At 36.1% G+C, this 20,089-nt stretch overlaps 1 protein-coding gene across 1 annotated transcript in view; it reads left to right on the top strand.

Annotated features, from left to right (window-relative positions):
• The window catches only part of MRPL1 (mitochondrial ribosomal protein L1), a 98,739-nt gene extending 89,053 nt beyond the window's left edge, over positions 1-9,686 (top strand). The window contains exon 9 of the mRNA XM_030313623.1: positions 9,494-9,686. Coding sequence (XP_030169483.1) covers positions 9,494-9,612 — 119 coding nt within the window. The 3' untranslated portion in view covers positions 9,613-9,686. The remainder of the gene's footprint in view (positions 1-9,493) is intronic.
• Positions 9,687-20,089: the final 10,403 nt, after the last annotated feature.

The raw sequence follows: 20,089 nt of genomic DNA, 5'->3' as shown, positions 1-20,089 counted from the left end.
CATACCCTTCCCCTCCTGGGAACCACCATTCTGTTCTCTGTATCTATGAGACTGGGTTTGGTTTGGTTTTGTCAGCTTGTTTTGTTTTTTCAGAGTTTACTTATAAGTGAAATCATTGATATTTGTCTTTCTGACTCATTTCACTTAGCATAATAATACCCTCAAGTCCATTAATGTCACAAATAGTAAGATTTCATTCTTTAATATGTCTGAATAGTATTGTAGTATTCCGTTGTGGTGTGTGTGTGTATGTGTGTACCCCCCATCTTTATTCATTCATGTATAGATGGTCACTTAGGTTTTTCCGTATCTTGGCTATTGTACATAATGCCACAAGGAACATAGGGGTGCATATATCTTTTGATACTAGTGTGTTCATTTTCTTCAGATCGATACTGAAAAGTTGAATTGCTAGATCATATGGTTGTCTGTTTCTAATTTTTTGAGGAATCCCCATACTGTTTTCCAGGGTCTGCACAAATTTACATTCCCACCAACAGTACATGAGAGTTCCCTTTTTCTCCACATCCTTGCCAACACTTGTTATTTTTGATAATAGCCATTCTGACAGCTATGAGGTGATAACTCATTGTGGTTTTAATTTTCATTTCCCTGGTGATTAATGATGTTGAGCATCTTTGGTGCCTGTTGGCCATGAAATGGGAAAATGTCTAGATTCTCTGCCCAATTTTATTTTATTTTTTTTTTCAATATATGAAATTTATTGTCAAATTGGTTTCCATACAACACCCAGTGCTCATCCCAAAAGGTGCCCTCCTCAATACCCATCACCCACCCTCCCCTCCCCCCACCCCCCACCCCCCATCAACCCTCAGTTTGTTCTCAGTTTTTTTTTTTTTTTAATTTTTTTTTTCAACGTTTTTTATTTATTTTTGGGACAGAGAGAGACAGAGCATGAACGGGGTTGGGGCAGAGAGAGAGGGAGACACAGAATCGGAAACAGGCTCCAGGCTCTGAGCCATCAGCCCAGAGCCTGACGCGGGGCTCGAACTCACGGACCGCGAGATCGTGACCTGGCTGAAGTCGGGCGCTTAACCGACTGCGCCACCCAGGCGCCCCTTGTTCTCAGTTTTTAAGAGTCTCTTATGCTTTGGCTCTCTCCCACTCTAACCTCTTTTTTTTTTTTTTCCCTTCCCCTCCCCCATGGGTTTCTGTTAAGTTTCTCAGGATCCACATAAGAGTGAAAACATATGGTATCTGTCTTTCTCTGTATGGCTTATTTCACTTAGCATCACACTCTCCAGTTCCATCCATGTTGCTACAAAGGGCCATATTTCATTCTTTCTCATTGCCACGTAGTACTCCATTGTGTATATAAACCACAGTTTCTTTATCCATTCATCAGTTGATGGACATTTAGGCTCTTTCCACAATTTGGCTATTGTTGAGAGTGCTGCTATAAACATTGGGGTACAAGTGCCCCTATGCATCAGTACTCCTGTATCTCTTGGGTAAATTCCTAGCAGTGCTACTGCTGGGTCATAGGGTAGGTCTATTTTTAATTTTTTGAGGAACCTCCACACTGTTTTCCAGACAGGCTGCACCAGTTTGCATTCCCACCAACAGTGCAAGAGGGTTCCCGTTTCTCCACATCCTCTCCAGCATCTAGTGTCTCCTGATTTGTTCATTTTGGCCACTCTGACTGGCGTGAGGTGATATCTGAGTGTGGTTTTGATTTGTATTTCCCTGATGAGGAGCGACGTTGAGCATCTTTTCATGTGCCTGTTGGCCATCCGGATGTCTTCTTTAGAGAAGTGTCTATTCGTGTTTTCTGCCCATTTCTTCACTGGATTATTTGTTTTTCAGGTGTGGAGTTTGGTGAGCTCTTTATAGATTTTGGATACTAGCCCTTTGTCCGATATGTCATTTGCAAATATCTTTTTCCATTCTGTTGGTTGCCTTTTAGTTTTGTTGGTTGTTTCCTTTGCTGTGCAGAAGCTTTTTATCTTCATAAGGTCCCAGTAGTTCATTTTTGCTTTTTTTTTTTTTAATTTTTTTTTTTTCAACGTTTATTTATTTTTGGGACAGAGAGAGACAGAGCATGAACGGGGGAGGGGCAGAGAGAGAGGGAGACACAGAATCGGAAACAGGCTCCAGGCTCTGAGCCATCAGCCCAGAGCCCGACGCGGGGCTCGAACTCACGGACCGCGAGATCGTGACCTGGCTGAAGTCGGCCGCTTAACCGACTGCGCCACCCAGGCGCCCCCATTTTTGCTTTTAATTCCCTTGCCTTTGGGGATGTGTCAAGTAAGAAATTGCTACGGCTGAGGTCAGAGAGGTCTTTTCCTGCTTTCTCCTCTAGGGTTTTGATGGTTTCCTGCCTCACATTCAGGTCCTTTATCCATTTTGAGTTTATTTTTGTGCATGGTGTGAGAAAGTGGTCTAGTTTCAATCTTCTGCATGTTGCTGTCCAGTTCTCCCAGCACCATTTGTTAAAGAGACTGTCTTTTTTCCATTGGATATTCTTTCCTGCTTTGTAAAAGAATAGTTGGCCATACGTTTGTGGGTCTAGTTCTGGGGTTTCTATTCTATTCCATTGGTCTATGTGTCTGTTTTTGTGCCAATACCATGCTGTCTTGATGATGACAGCTTTGTAGTAGAGGCTAAAGTCTGGGATTGTGATGCCTCCTGCTTTGGTCTTCTTGTTCAAAATTACTTTGGCTGTTCGGGGCCTTTTGTGGTTCCATATGAATTTTAGGATTGCTTGTTCTAGTTTCGAGAAGAATGCTGGTGCAATTTTGATCGGGATTGCATTGAATGTGTAGATAGCTTTGGGTAGTATTGACATTTTGACAATATTTATTCTTCCAATCCATGAGCATGGAATGTTTTTCCATTTCTTTATATCTTCTTCAATTTCCTTCATGAGCTTTCTATAGTTTTCAGCATACAGATCTTTTACATCTTTGGTTAGATTTATTCCTAGGTATTTTATGCTTCTTGGTGCAATTGTGAATGGGATCAGTTTCTTTATTTGTCTTTCTGTTGCTTCATTATTAGTGTATAAGAATGCAACTGATTTCTGTACATTGATTTTGTATCCTGCAACTTTGCTAAATTCATGTATCAGTTCTAGCAGACTTCTGGTGGAGTCTGTCGGATTTTCCATTTATAAAATCATGTCATCTGCAAAAAGTGAAAACTTAACTTCATCTTTGCCAATTTTGATGCCTTTGATTTCCTTTTGTTGTCTGATTGCTGATGCTAGAACTTCCAACACTGTGTTAAACAACAGTGGTGAGAGTGTCTCTGCCCAATTTTAAAGTGGATTTATTTATTATTTTATTGAATTATATGAGTTCTTTATAAAATTTTGGATATTAACCCCTTATCAAATATGTGATTTGCAAATACCTTCTTCCATTCACTAGGTTGCCTTTTTGTTTTGAATGCTTTCCTTTGCTGTGCAGAGCTTTTTAATGTAATGTAGTCCCATTTGTTTATTTTGTTGTTGTTGTTGCCCTCTGGAGTCATCCAGAAAACCTACTAAGACCGATGTTGAGGGGCTTACCACTTGTGTTTTCGTGTTTTATGGTTTCAGGTTTTACCTTCAAGTCTTTAATCTATTTGAATTAATTTTTGTATGTGGTAGGAGGTATTGATTTCCTTCTTCTGCATGTAGCTGTTCAGTTTTCCCAACCCCATTCATTAAAGAGGCCGCCCTTCCTCTGTTGTATATCCTTTTATGTTGTAAATTGGCCATATATGTGTGGCTTTATTTCTGGGTTCTCTATTTTGTTCCATGAATCCATATGTCTTTTATGTTAATTCCATATGGTTTTAATTTACTGTGGCTTTGTAGTATAGTTTTGAAATCAGGAAGCTTGGTATCTCTGGCTTTGTTCTTTCTCAAGATTGCTTTGGCTGTTCAGGGTCTTTTGTGGTTCCATACAAATTTTAGAATCATTCGTTCTGTTTCTGTGAGCAGTACCACTAGAATTTTGATAGGGGTTGCTTTGAATTTGTAGACTGTTTTGGGTAATATGTACATTCTAACAATATTAATTCTTCTAATCCAACAACATGGAATATCCATTTCTTTGTATCATCTTCAGTTCCTTTCATCACCATCTTATGGTGTTCCATGTATTAAGTTTTCACCTCCTTTATTAAATTTATTCCTAGGTATTTTGTTATTTTTGATGCAATAATATATGGGATTGCTTTCTTAATTTCTTTCTGATAGTTTGTTGTTAGTGTATACAAACAACTGATTTTTGTTTATTGATTTTGTACCCTGACACTTTATTGAATTTGTTCACTGGTTCAAACAGTCTTTTCGTGTAGTCTTATGGCTCTTCCTATATATGATATCATATCTTCTGCACAAAGTGACAATTTTACATCTTCCTTTTCTATTTGGATGCCTTATTTTGGTCTTGCCTGAATGCTATGACTAGAACTTCCAATACTATGTTGAATAATAGTAGGGAGAGTGGGCATCCTTGTCTTGTTCCTGAGCTTAGAGGAAAAGCTTTCAACTTTTCACCATTGATTATGATATTGTTTGTGGGTTTGTATATGACCTTTATTACGTTGGGGTATGTACGTTCTCTCTTTAAGCACTATGTTGAAAGTTTTTATTGTAAATGGATGTGACTTTTGTTGGATGCTTTTTCTGCATCTATTGAAGTGATCGTATGATTTTTGTTTTTCATTTTGTTAATCTGTATTACATTGATGTGCACCTATTGAACCATCCTTTCATCCTGGAATGAATTCCACTTGATCATGGTGTGTGATTCTTTTTATGTATTTTAGAATTTGGTTTGCTAATATTTTGTTGAGGGTTTTCACATACATGTTCACCAGGATTATTGGCCTGTAATTTTCTTCTTTTTTTGTTGTGTCCTTGTCTAATTTTGGTATCAGGGTAATACTGGCCTCATAAAATGAGTTTGGAAGCATTCTCTCATCTTCTTCAGTGTTTTGGGGAGAGTTTGAGAAGGCTAGATACTAAATCTTTGAATGTCTGTTAGAATTCACTAGCTAAGCTGGCTAATCTTGGGTTTTTGTCTGTTGGGAAGTTTTTGATTACTGATTCAATCTGTTTGCTATTATAAGTCTATTCTGATTTTTCTGTTCTTCCTGATTCAATCTTGGAAGTTGTTTGTTTCTAGGTATTTAATAATTTTTTCTAAGTTGTCCAGTTTGTTGGTATGTAATTGTTGATAGTAGTCTCTTATGATCCTTCGTATTTCTATGGTATCAGTTGTAATTCTCTTTCATTTCTGATTTTATTTATTTGAGCCCACCCTCTCTTTTTCTTGGTGAGTCTAATTAATGTTTGTTCATTTTGCTTATCTTTTCAAATAACAAGCTCTTAGTTTCATTGATCTTTTCTATTGTCCTTTTATTCTCTATTTCATTTATTTCCCCTCTGATATTTACTATTTCTTTCCTTCTCCTAACTTTGCATTTCATTTGTTTTCTTTTTGTAGTTACTTTCTGTTTAAAGTTAGATTGTTTATTTAAGATTTTCCTTGTTTCTTGAGGTAGGCCTGTATTGCTATGAACTTCTCTCCTTTAACCGTTTCTGATTTATCGCATAGGTTTTTGTATGTTGTATTTCTGTTTTCATATGTCTCTAGGTATTTTTGATTTTTCCTTTTTATTTCTTTGATGACTCATTGGTTGTTCAGTAGCATGTTATTTAATTTCTAATGTTTTTGTGTTTTTTTCCAGTCTTCTTGTAACTGATTTCTAGTTTCATAACATTGTGGTCAGAAAAGATGCCTGATACTATTTCAATACTCTGAGAGTTGCTTTGTGGCCTAATCTGTGATATGTCCTGGAGAATGTCCCATGTGCATTTGACAAGAATGTGGTTTTTATTTTTTGTTTTTGTTTTGGATGGAATTTTCTGTATAAATATATTAAGTCCATCTGGTCTAATGTGTTGTTTAAGGGTGATGTTTCCTTATTGATTATCTGTTTAGATCATCTATCTATTGATGTAAGTGGAGTGTTAAAATCCCCTACTATTGCTGTCTCTCCTTTTAGGTGTATTAATATTTGCTTTATATATTTTGGTGCTTCTATGTTGGGTGCATAGATATTTATACATGCTATATTTTCCTGCCAGTTTGACCCTTTAATCATTATGTAATACCCTTCTTTGTCTTTTATTACAGTCTGTTTTAAAGTATTTTTTGTTGAATAAATTTAGCTACATCAGCTTTTTGTCAGTTTGTTTCCATTTGCATAGAATATATTTTTCCATCCCTTTACTTTCAGTCCTTACTTCTGAGCTGAGTCTCTTATAGGCAGTGTATAGATGAGTCTTGTTTTTGTTTGTTTGTTTTTTTAAATCCATTCAGCCACCCTGTGTCTTTTGATTGAAAGATTTAGGGGCGCCTGGTGGCTCACTCAGTTGGGAGTCCAACTTGGGCTCAGGTCATAATCTCATGGTTTGTGGGTTTCGGCCCTGCATTGGGCTCTGTGCTGGCAGCTCAGAGCCTGGAGCCTGCTCCAGATTCTGTGTCTCCCTCTCTCTCTGCCCCTGCCCTGCTCGCACTCTGTCTCTCTCTCTCTCTCTCTCTCTCTCAAAAATAAACATTAAAAAAAATAAATAAATAATAACAAAAGAAAGATTTAGACCATTTATGTTTAAAGTAATTATTGATAGGTATGTACTTATTGCCATTTTGTTAATTGTTTTCTGGCTTTTTTCCTTGTTCCTCTGTTCTTTTCTTTCTGTCTTTCCTTCTGGTCTTAATAATTTTCTTTAGAGTTATGTTTAGATCCCTTTCTCATTTTCTTTTTATATTGCTATAAGTTTTTTTCTTTGTGGTTACCGTGAGGTTCACATATACCATTCTGTGTATATAACAGTCTGTTTTCATCTGGTAGCAACTTAATTGAAACTCATTCCAAAACTCTACATTTTTATTCCATCCCCTGTGTTCTATGGTTTTGATGTACATTTTAACACTTTTTGATGTCATTAACTAATTAATATAGGTTTAATTTTATTACTTTTGTCTTTTGACTTTTATACTGGTTTCATAAGTGAGTACATGCACTACTTTTACAATATACTTACATTTTCCAGTGACATTTTTACTAAGTATGTTTTCTTGTCATTCATTAGCACTACTTCCTTTCAGCTTAAAGAATTCCATTTGACATTTCTTGTAGGGTTGATTAAATGATCATGAATTCCTTTACCTTTTTCTTATCTGAAAAACTTTTTATCCCTTTTCCTATTTTGAATGATAACCTTGCTAGGTACAGTGTTCTTGGTTGTAGATATTTTCCTTTAAGCACCTTGGATATGTTCTATCAGTCACTTTTGCCTACAAAGTTTCTTCTGATAAATTTGCTGATAGCCTTATGGGGCTGCCTTTGTATGTATCAAGTTATTTTTCTCCTGCTGCTTTTAAGATTCTGTCTTTAACTTGTGACATTTTAATTAGTGTGAATCTCTTCGGTTTCATCTTATTTAGAACTTTCTGACCTTGGATCTGGATGTCAATTCCCTTCCTCAAGTTAGGGTTTTCAGTTATTTTTCTCTTTTTTATAAGTTTTCTGCCCCTTTCTTCTCTTTCTGGGACCCCTATAATGAGAATATTACTCTGCTTGAAGTTGTCCTCTGTGTTCCTTAAGCTATTTTCACTATTTAAAATTCTTTTTTCTTTTTGTTTCCTTCTCTGAGTGAGTCCATTGCTTTGTCTTCCAGGTTGCTGATCTGTTTCTCATTCAGTCTGCTGTTGAGCTTCTCCAATGTATTTTTCAGTTCACTTATTTTATTCTTCAGTTCTGTGATTTTTGTTTGGTACTTTCATATATTTTCTGTCTTTTTATTGAAGTTCTCCTGTGTTCATCCATGCTTTCCCCCAAGTGAGCATCTTTATGACTGTTACTTTGCTCCCTTTGTCAGGCAGATTACTTATGATCATTTCATTAAGGTCTTTTTCTCAGGTTCTGCCTTGTTCTTTCATTTGGAACATATTCCTCTATCTCCTAAGTTGGCCTGATTCTGTGTGTTTCTATGTATTGAAACAGCTACCTCTCCCAATCAGGAGTGGCCTATGTACAAGATTTTCTGTGGGGCTTAGAAGTGTAATCCCCCAGCCACCAGAGCCTGGTGCTCAAGGTATCCCCTGTGTGGGCTTCATGCACCTGCCAGCTGTGTGCGGGGAGGGTGGGGACGGGTGTGGGGTACTTGTCTGTCTATGGCACGGGTATGGTAGCAATGAGGGGGTGGGTTGGGTCTCAACTGGCTGCCTGTGCAACAGGCTGCCCTATTGGGTGGGGTTGCTCACCTGGTTGGTTGCAGTTTGGCTGCCCCACAGCGAGGTTGCCCACCAGCTGTGCTCTGGATGTGGCATGGAAGGGGGGCAGAGCATGCTCGGTGGCGCTGATAGGTTAGAGTAGGATTGCCAGCATGGCTCCTGCCAGCTGGCATTAGCAAGGTTGAATGAGATGGCAAAAATGCACTCTTATCCCCAAAGAAAGTTTCAACAGGTTTCTTCTTTCCAGCAGTTGTTTTAAGATTAATAAGTGGGTTTCCTTCACATATGGCCTAGTGCTTTTCACACTGCTTCTTTTGCACCAGGTTGTGGAATGAGTTTATGTGTGAGCCCTTTAACACTGAGTTCCCTGTTCTTTCCAGTTCTGTGGTTCTCTTGGGTGCACTCTGTTGGTTTTCAAAGCCATATGTTTTGGGAGCTCATCTGTCTGATACAGGACACAGTGGTTGGGGTGCCTAGTTTGGGGAACAAAGCCCTTGTCCTCAGGGAAAAGTTTTGTATTTTTGAGATCCCTCCCGATTTTCAGTCGCCTTGCCTGGAGTGGGGTTTTTGCAGACAGTGTTGTCTCTGCCATTCCTACTTGTCTTGATGCAGCCCTTTTATCCTTTGTTGTGGAGATACTGCTCATCTGGTTTTCAGGACTTTTTCGAGGGATTTATTCCATATGTAGCTGTAGATATGCTGTATCTGTGGGAAGAGGTGAGTTAAGGATCTTCTTATGCTGCCATCTTGAACTGTCTCTATCTTGCTTTGCCATTTTAAATGAAGTCTCTTAATTGTTCTTATGAAAAGCTTTTTCATTTTTAGGAAATTTTACTAAATGTTTAGTAACACAGAGATAGCATCTTGATATTTCAAATAAATATTTAGAATATTGCCATCACATGTAAATATCACCACCTGCTCCCTTCACTTTCGACTTTGCAGTAAAATAAATTCTAGGTGATCATCTTCTGGAAGAGAGAAATGAATTATTATAGATTATGTAGTTTCAAGGGTAAATCTCTAATATGCTGGAGTTTCTTTAGTTTGTCTTCTACTCTAGAAAACAAATGATCTTGTGTTCCTTATATTTCAAAATCTTAGTTTAGTAATATCAGTACTTTTCAAGTGGAAAATATAACATGAGTTATATAAGGTTTGTTGTTGTATGTTTATATCTGCTCATTATGTATCTGTGGAGTAAAATAAAAGTTGATTCTTGTCTTTGTTTCCAGGACCTTTTGTGGTACGAGCTTTCCTTCGTACTTCAACAAGTGAAGGTTTGTTACTAAAGATCGAGCCATTGTTGCCTAAAGAAGTAGAAACCAAAGAAAATAACAAAGAAGATGCCTAAAAATGTTACATTATGAAATTCTTTTCAGTGGATTAAGAAGCAATGGAGACAATTATAAAGCTGTATAATTTCTACATTTGGTGTCTTGTTATTTCTTAATCATCATACTTGATTTTAACACTTGGAAAAATCTTACAACACTTTCAGAAATAAGAAAAAATTTTCTCTGTCTGAACCTATATTAAATTGTCTTCCTTAGAATTTGGATTCTGCACGCTGGTAATTGTAGCAGAAATTTCTAGCTTAATAACTTTCCCTTGAGAGTCATACCATTCTGAGGGAAAAGTAATATTCTCAATTTTCATAGGACAGAGAATGGCAGAGTCATGAGCTATATCCTAAATACGTCTATTTTCTATGGAAAAAATATGGAAAGTGTTTTTTCTAAAAATTCTAAATATCATTTGTGATAGCATGCATATAGAAAATGACTAAGACGTTAAAATGTAGGTGGGAAAGCTTTTTTTCTTTTAGGAATTAATTTATAATATTTGTGGTTTTTTGCAGTAACAGTAGTGTATAATTTTATGGTGCTTTGTGCTGTATATGCAGTGTATAGTGTTTTCATATACTTAATCTCATTTGAGCCTGAATTCCTTTGCTTAATAGCAAGTAATAGGTTTGGTTAGTGTTTGTTGACTGAACATCTCATGATGTAGATAGAACAATTTCATTTAATGGAGAAGAATCAGGCTAGAAAGTTAAGTGTCTTTCACCAAGTGTCAGTTTGCAAACTGGTGTTGATCTCTTAAGTATTTACTGGTAGGTGAAAAAATAAAAAACATAAGGACAATCTTGGCATGCAGTTGCCCACTGTCCTTTCTTTGGAATGATCTCCTTCACTCAGAGACTATCTTCTACTTTTTTATTTATTTATTTTTAACGGATGTTCAAATGCTGCTTCTTTCATGAAATAGTAGCATTGATAAATTCATTGGTGGGATCTTCACTTCGTAAAGAATATTTTGGCAGCTTCATGTAGGTCTCCCAAATTGTTTTTGAAGTGGAAGTTGTCAGAGAAGTCCAAATGACCATGAGCAATCACTGTACCCCATTAAGCTTTTTTTCCCCCCACAGGAAAATTAAAATGTAAAGGCTGTTTAACAAAAACAGTAACTACAAAAGTTAACAGTAACTACAAAATAGTAACAGCAGTTACCTTCTGTTGAGTGCCCACCTACCGTCTTATGCCTTTACTGCACTGTCTCATTTCATCCTCATAGCGGTTCGGTGAGGGGGATTTGGTACTCCCACTTCACAGGTAAGGAAATTGAAACCTATGTGAGCTTCCCTAGCCTAAGACTCACACCTAGATCTGTGTGATTTTAAAGCCTGTTCTCTTAACCATTGGGGTATGGTACCTCCTTTTTATATATCTTAAAAGATAAATCAACCTATTTATGTGAACACTTTAAAATTTTAAAAATATTGAAGAATTATACTTCAGTGTCTTGGTATCTCTAGTTATGGGGTTATGGCAGAGTGGATGTGAGAAAGTAGAAATAAAAGGGTTAGAAGGAGTGGTGTGAGAAAAAAGTAGTGTTAGGATGGAGAGAAAAAGGTATTTTACTTGTTTTCCCCAATTACTGTCTTTTGAAAACTTACTGATTAATCATTATTTAGAGATCCTAATTCAGAGTAGAAGCTCTATTACTATGTTTGTAGATTTTCTTCTGATTAGTAGATTAAGTATGCTCTTATAATTGAAAGTTTTAGAAACACTAATAAACATAAAAAATAAATCTACTCATAATCCTACTGCTCAAAGATAACCAGCATGAATATTTTGGTGCTCTCCATTTTCAGTTGGCAGAGAGAGACAGAACATACACATGATGCTATAAAGTAAGCATTTTTCCATATTAATTAGTCTTCTAGGAAAAGCATCATTTTAATGGTTGAATAATACTCCATCCTGTTGATGCTATAATTTATGGAATTATTTCTTAATTGTTGGGCATTTAACTCACTTTCAGATCCCCCTCCTCTATTATTTATAATGCTTTGGATTTGTAATTTATTTTCCTCTCTATTCCTTGCAGTGACATTACTGGGTTAAAAGGTATGGTATGGGTAGGAGTCTTAATTATGTCTTAGAAAGGTGCCTTTGTGATCAGATCAAACCTGAACAAGGAAATATGGTTGGAAAACTTACTCTGGGCAGGAACATTCCAGGGTTTAATTAACTGGCCTATGGACAAATTATTCCCTACCCTTCCATTACGCATTTTTCCTTTTGGCTAACTAGAACTAAAGTTGAGTGTTTATTATGGTATGTTTCTGGAAAAACAGAATTGTACTAGATAACTCTGAACGTAAATATCTTTCTCTTTTATATTGTTCTTAGAGAACAATAAATTAAATCTTATATTTGAAGAAATTAAAAACTTAAAAAATTTTATATTAAGTACTAGTACTATTCAAACTTAGCCTCATTCCAAATTACCTGGTGGACTCACACTCACAAATTTCTGGGCTCTGCCTAGCAGTTTTGGGTGGACCTTGACCTTTTCACATTTCTAACAAATTCCCAGGTGATGATGATGTTGCTGTTCTATGGACAACACTTTGAGAACCTCTGTTATTTACTAATGGCTCTTTTAATCATGGCTAGATAAAAAAAAATCTCTGGCTGTAGTAACAGCAACAGTTTATGTAAAAATTCCACAGGTTAATTCTAATGCACTGGGGTTGAGAATCACTAGTATATGCAGTTAGCTAGCTCATAAAAAAATGTAAAATTTGCAATAAAGTTGAGATTTAAAAAAAATGTTTTTTAAAATTTACATCCAAATTAGTTAGCATATAGTGCAACAATGATTTCAGGAGTAGATTCCTTAATGCCCCTTAAAAGTTGAGATTTTAAAAGACGGGGATGATAAAAAGATAATGTGCCAAATTTAAGAGCCAGGACTAATTTATAGGTTTCTGGTCTATCTCTGTGTGTAAATAATTTGAATTCTGGCTCTCACTCTATGAGAAAACATTTCAAAATCTGGCATCTTTCTTCTGTAATATAAGGACATCATAAGATGGTCACCACTATACTTTCTGACAAAATTTTATGATCTTTTTGAAGGTGGCATTTCACGTTGTTAAAAGTTATGTAACCTAACATTATTAATATAAACACACACGTGAACCTAAATTTAATGGTATTAATAGGATTATTTTGTGAAAGACCAGATGCTTGGCGTGGGATAGGGGCACTTAATTCAGTAGTGTTTTTCCTGTAGCAAGCAGTTACGCAGAATGTCCAGTAGGTGGCGATCATAACCTTTCATACAACTTTTAAATAGCCTTGTGCGTATTGGTAAATACTTGTTTTTTCATTTGAGTATACAGATAAAAAAGCAAAATTACTATATAGACCATTTGGAGCTTTGTTTCATAACGGGTTTTTAATAAATTTTATTCTATTTTGAACATACTATGGCGTTTGCTGTAGTTGTCATTGTAATAGTGCGTATTTAGAGTTTTTTGTTTCTGTTTTATTATAAAATTTTTCAAAAATACAGAAAAATTTACTTACCTATTTACTCACCGCCCAGCTTCAGCAATTATCAGCACTATGCAGTTGTGCTATTTACATCTATCCCTTTCATCTATCCACAACTCCCCAGTTTATCCTTATCCCTGCTAGAGTAATTAAAAGCAAATCCCTTGAGGTGCCTGGGTGGCTCCATTAGTTAAGCATCCAACTTTTGGTTTTGGCTCAGGTCATGATCTCATGGTTCTGAGTTCGAGCCCCACATTGGGCTCTGCACTGACAGTGTGGAGCCTACTTGGGATTCTGTTTGTCTGCCTTTCCCTCACTCACACTCATGTACTTATGATCTCTCTTAAAAATAAAGAAATAAACTTAAAAAAAAATAAAAGCAAATTCTACATATCCAGAGTCCAACACCTTATCCATTAGGCTAGATGGCTCTCTGAAAAATTCCATATATCATATCTCTTAACCTATAGCGTTTTAAGAATAATCAAGATATAATTATAAGAAGATTTTAGGTCCATTTTTCAGAACCCATTGTTTTTGTGTTCTACTTTGGCCATTTAGGGCATTCAGTTTTGGGTTTTTTTTTTTTTTTTTGTAATTCAGGTTTTTAGTATATTTTTCATGTAATAATGGGCAAATATCTATTTCCGTTGCTCTGAGAACTTAGTACATGTACATAGTAACATAATTAGCCACCAAAGGTTGTATGTAACTATCAATACTTCAAAAAATAAGGAAGAAGTTGGTATCTTTACTTACATTTTTGTTTTTGAATCAAAAGATCAAATTAGAAATGTAACTATTATAAGGAATAGGTTGAAATAATATTCAGTTTTCATCTGAAGGATGAAATATTCAGTTTTGATCTGCGGAACAAAAAGTTTTACTGTATTGTTTTATTTTAAAAAAAATAGAAGAGCAATAAATAAATTTGGCAAAGCAGAGAAAGGAAAAACAATGAAAATTTAAAAGAAAACAATGGCCCATAATTCTTTAAATAACATTTTGTTGTAGTTCCTTTTTTCCCTTCTACCTATGTGGAAGTCGCCTTTGCTCCTGTAAGAGCATGGCTGTGATCATGAATACAGAGTAGACAGGAGACTTCTTGACTCTGGAGGTTTCCCACGTTCCCAGCTCTTCAGTCACTTACTCTTGAGAAAAGGCAACCAAAAGCAATCACTAAGTGTTTGCTACATGAAAGGTCTAACACTTTCTGTATCTCATCATATGTTACATAAATTTTATAGTATTGTTTACTAAGTTGGCAATTGCTTTAATGAAAATTAATTTATATGTTTTTCTAAATAGAAAAAACCCAGTGGTTCCCAAAGGGCAATAAGTATATACCATTAGTTGCACAAGAAATGAATTTGAATGGTAAGTGAACCACATTTTAAATTAATAGTTAAGTAATCTTTAATATATCATAGAAAAATATAGCTAACGTATAAAGATACCCATGATTTCATGGGTATCATTGCCTAGGATGACATTACAATAGGTGATTATTTATAAATTCAATTTAAAAACACTAAATCATATAAATATGTTAATTATATAAAATGCTTTCCAAAGTGGCTATCCCAGGGGCAGCTGGGTGGCTCAGTCAGGTAAGTGTTTGACTCCGGTTCGGGTCATAATCTTGTGGTTCGTGAGTTTGAGCCCTGCATCAGGCTCACTGCTGTCAGTGCAGAGCCCGCTTCTGGTCCTCTGTCTCCCACTCTCTCTGCCCCTCCCCTGCTCATTCTCTCTTTGTCTCAAAAATAAATAAATATTAAAAAAGTAAAAACAAAGTAGCTATCCCATTTTATATTCCCTCCAGCAAGGAATGAAGGTTCCAGTTTCTCCACATCCTTATCAACATTTGGAATTGTCTGTCTTTTTTATTATAGCCATTTCTTTTTTTAAATTTTTTTTTTCAACGTTTATTTATTTTTGGGACAGAGAGAGAGCATGAACGGGGTAGGGGCAGAGAGAGAGGGAGACACAGAATCGGAAACAGGCTCCAGGCTCTGAGCCATCAGCCCAGAGCCCGACGCGGGGCTCGAATTCACGGACCGCGAGATCGTGACCTGGCTGAAGTCGGACGCTCAACCGACTGCGCCACCCAGGCGCCCCTATTATAGCCATTTCTAATGAGTTAAAGTAGTCACACATATTTTAATTGAGAAAATGAGTTTTTTGCTGAGAAAGTATTTAGGTATAGTTGATAGTAGTTTTTAAATATGTGCCATTGCAAGATGGAGCTTGGATACTATGAAGCTCCAGAAGTAGAGTTAGAACTAATGTAGGTTTTATAAAGAAGGAAATTCTGGCACAAAGTTAATAAACAAAACTTAGATAGATGCTGTGGATTCTTCTTACTGAGTGTATTTACATTCAGCTGTATCAATAGCATTCTTCAGTTGCTGTCAATGGAAATTGACTGACTTAACCAGAGAAGGAATGTGTTCTAAGGAAATGGGATGATTCACAGAATCTAAGGAAAAGCCAAACAACTGGTATTGGGAAAGATTAGGAAGCAGCTAATGGAATCTAAGTAGCAAGAACCAATGGACAGTTTCTTCCCGTACTGAATCAGCTCTGTTTTCTGACTTTATGTCATTCCACTCAAGATTTAAGTTCTCAAGGGAGAGAGTCTGGTTGGCCTAGTTTAGTTTACACACCTACTCTTTGGTTGAAAGAAAACAGAATTGATCATCTTACCTAAGGTGTGTGCAGTAGGATAGAAGAAATTCCACAGCAGAATACTGAAGTGCTTTTACCAAAAGAAATAGCTGTTGAGTGCTGGGGAGGAAAACCAATAGATGCCCACTACATTAGCTCACTATAGCTTGGATGGATATTTAGGAAGAATTAGTAGCACTGATAGGATTAACAAATCTCTAAGGCCCATTCATTCCTTGAATTTTTATTAAATGTCTCCTATGATTTCTGTGAAATCAATAACTATATTTCTTTGAACTCAAAATATTTATTAATCTGAAAGTATATACAATAGGAAATATTCTTTGAATGCAAAAAAAGTTGCTTATTTATTTTTTGGAGGGGAGAATTGTCAATTTCATTTTGTTAAACAAATATAAACACATGAACAGATTCCCGTGGTAAAAAGGTTCAATCAGAGCCAAACTTCTGATTTCCCCCACCCAACTTCCATGTGAATCTTCTATACTTTTACAAATTCTGTTCCTACATCTGCCTATTGACATATGGATAAATATGGGTTGTATTGTACTGTATTTAATATTTCACAATTAACTTTTCACTCAATATCAAGCATTATTCCATGACTATTATATTTTTTAAAAGGTTTTGTATTTCTCCATAATATGAATGTACCCCGATATATATTACCAGGTGTATGGTATTTATGTTAGGTAATGTATATATTACCAGATGTATGGTATTTATGTTAGGTAATGTATATATTACCAGGTATATGGTATCATAGAAAAATATTACCAGGTATATGGTAATATATACATTACCTAACATAAATACCATACATCTGGTAATATATATCGGGGTACATTCATTACCAGGTGTATGGTAATATATATATTACCTATTGGTTGATATTTAGGTTATTTCACATATATCATTTTGATGAACACATATGTGTGTCTTTTTGCAAGTATGAGTGAGTACTTCTGTAAGTTAGATTGGTAAAATAATAGTGATTAAGATCACAAACCTAGAGTTAAACTATAAGGATTCAAGTTCCAACTGTGCTGTAAACCTGTACATTGTTGTTATTGCCCACTAATTTTAAGGCAAGTTTCATTGACTTACAACCTTAATTCAGAAATATAAACACCCTTCAATATCACTCATCATCTGGGAAATACAAATCAAAACCACAATGAGATACCACCTCACACCTGTCAGAATGACTAACATTAACAACTCAGGCAACAACAGATGTTGGCAAGGATGCGGAGAAAGAGGATCTCTTTTGCACTGCTGGTGGGAATGCAAACTGTTGCAGCCACTCTGGAAAACAGTATGGAGGTTCCTCAAAAAACTAAAAATAGAACTACCCTATGACCCAGTAATTGCACTACTAGGTATTTATCCAAGGGATACAGGTATGCTGTTTCAAAGGGACACGTGCACCCTAATGTTTATAGCAGCACTCTCAACAATAGCCAAAGTATGGAAAGAGCCCAAATGTCCATCAATGGATGAATAGATGTGTGTGTATATATATATATGTATATATACATACACATTTACATCCAAGTTAGCACGTGGTGCAACAATGATTTCAGGAGTAGATTCCTTAATGCCCCATGTGTGTGTGTGTGTGTGTGTGTGTGTATACATATACATATATATGTATTTATATACATATATATGTATTTATATATATATAGGATATACACACACACAATGGAGTATTACTTGGCAATCAAAAAGAATGAAATCTTGGAACTACGTGGATGGAACTAGAGGGTATTATGCTAAGCCAAATTAGATAAAGACAAATATATGACTTCACTCATGAGGATTTTAAGGTACAAAACATGAACATAAGGGAAGGGAAGCAAAAATAATATAAAAAACATGGAGGGGGACAGAACATAAGAGACTCTTAAGTATGGAGAACAAACAGAGGGTTGCTGGAGGGGTTGTGGGAGGGGGGGTGGGCTAAATGGGCACAGGGCATTAAGGAATCTACTCCTGAAATTATTGTTGCACCGTGTGCTAACTTGGATGTAAATTATAAAAAATAAATTGTAGGAAAAAAATCTAAAAATATATATATAAACACCTTGATGAATTTTCCCAAAGTGAGTATGTACGTAGCACATAGATCAAGAAATAGATAATACCAGCACCCCAGAAACCCCTTCATTCCTTTCTTGGAAACTACTCCTATTCAAGGTGACCAATACGACTTCTAAGACCACATACTTGTTTTACCTATTTTTAAACTTTATGTAAGTAGAATAATAATTATCATAAGTATTTTAGGGGGAGGTCTGGGTTCATTCAGTCATTATGTTTATGAAATTCATATTATTGTGTGTAGTTGTAATTTTGCTCACATGCTAATTGCTGTAGAATATTCCACTGTATGAATGTATCAGTTTTCCATTCTACTATTGATAATGTGGATTGTTTACAGTTTAAGGGTATTACAAATAATGCTGATATGAACATTCTTGTACATCTGGTGAAGTCTTAGGGTTACAAATAATGCTGCTTATTAACATTCTTGTCTGTTTCTTTTGGTGAACACATATATGCATTTCTGTTGGATAAATACCTAAGAAGTGGATTTACTGGATCATAAGTGAGGTATATGCTCATTTATAGTTGATGATGCTCAACAGCTTTTCAACATAGTACCAATATACACTCCCAACATGTCGGAGTTCCACATCCTGCTCCATATCCTTGCCACTAATTGGTTTATGTTTTTCATTTTAACCATTTTGCTGACTGTGACATTCTTTAATAATATATGAAGAATTTTTAAATTCTGTTAGTAGAGGAAATGGAATTTAGAATATCACTTTCCATAGATTAAAGTTGTAACATGGTGATCTAGAGTTTTACATAATTTATAAAATAAATTTTTCTTAAAAATTAAAAGGTGGAAGAAATCATTTTCCAATTCTAACAAGTTACTGGCTTCCTTGGGAGGGATTATTTTTCTTCGAATTATCCTATATAATGAAGGGTTCTCTGTCAGACTCTAGAACCTGGTTTTGAACATTACCCCCTTCTTAAATCTGAATCCGAATATTCAATAAAATTAGACATATAAAGGGGTGTTTGGGTGGCTTAGTTAAGCATCTGACTCTTGATTTCAGCTCAGGTCATGATCTCATGGTCATTAGATTGAGCCCTGTGATGGGCTCTGGGCTGAGCATAGAACCTCCTTGGGATTCTCTTTTTCCCTTTTCCTCTGCCTTTCCCCCACTTGCATGCGTGTGCTCGCTCTCTCTCTCTCTCTCTCTCAAAATAAATATACATTTTAAAAAATTAGGCCTATAAAGTTTTACAGGTATTGTTTCTGGTACATTATGCAATGTCAATTACTACTCAACCTAGAATGGGGACTGTAAATTCATGGCTTATGTTATATCATCCCCCATCTCCAACCAGGCAAATTGTGACAGATGGTGTGAATCACAGAATTCATTCCCACTGATTTCTACATGGTCTCAGATTCCGCGCCCCGCCCCCCCCCCCCCCCCCCCCAATACGGTGCTCTACAGAGTCACACTGTTGATTAGAAGTTTGGTAGAACATGCAAACACTTTTTTCTTCTTGTGCCTCATGATACAAGGTAATTTGCTGACTCTTAATTTTTTCTCAAATGTTGCTATGTTTGTCAGCTCTGTTAGATTAACAGAAATGAGACTCATTCTTAGCTGTAATTTAAATCTATTACTTAATCATAGTGACTGAGGAGCTGGCTTACTTTTAGTATTACTTTTAGATTTTCTTTTTCCTTTCTATTTTAATATTTAATCCCCCCAAATTTTCCCATTTAGACTAGCAAAATTTCTGAGTGTGTTGCTACAGCTTCATAGGTCAAATTAAGTTCTGCCTAAGTCACTTGCCAGATGAGGTGCAGGAGGGGAGAAACCAAGGAAAGCATGGCAGTTTCCTTAGAGAAGACACTGAAATCAGATTGTGGGAGGCCTATGGCAGCTTCAGTTTGTGGGGCACAGCACCAGAGATATAGATGCTCTGTAGAGAAGCTCCAGGAATCTGCAGAGATGTCAAAAGATCTTTTGCTGTTTGCTAAAGAGCACATACCTAGAATAAAATGCCACAAAATCAGACAAAAAGCTGCTTCTGGGAATCTGTAAATTGAACAATTCCCAGAGCTTACATGTGGGTGAGAGACATTTGAATTTTTGCCACCAGAGTGACAAGACCTCATTAAAAATCTTGGGCATTCGGGGGCGCCTGGGTGGCTCGGTCGGTTGAGCGTCCGACTTTCGGCTCAGGTCA

This window comes from Lynx canadensis, chromosome B1 (genome assembly GCF_007474595.2).
Source record: "Lynx canadensis isolate LIC74 chromosome B1, mLynCan4.pri.v2, whole genome shotgun sequence".
In the NCBI taxonomy this organism is placed as follows: domain Eukaryota; kingdom Metazoa; phylum Chordata; class Mammalia; order Carnivora; family Felidae; genus Lynx; species Lynx canadensis.
The sequence above is the reverse complement of the archived record's forward strand: the minus strand, read 5'-3'. Positions and strand labels throughout refer to the sequence as shown.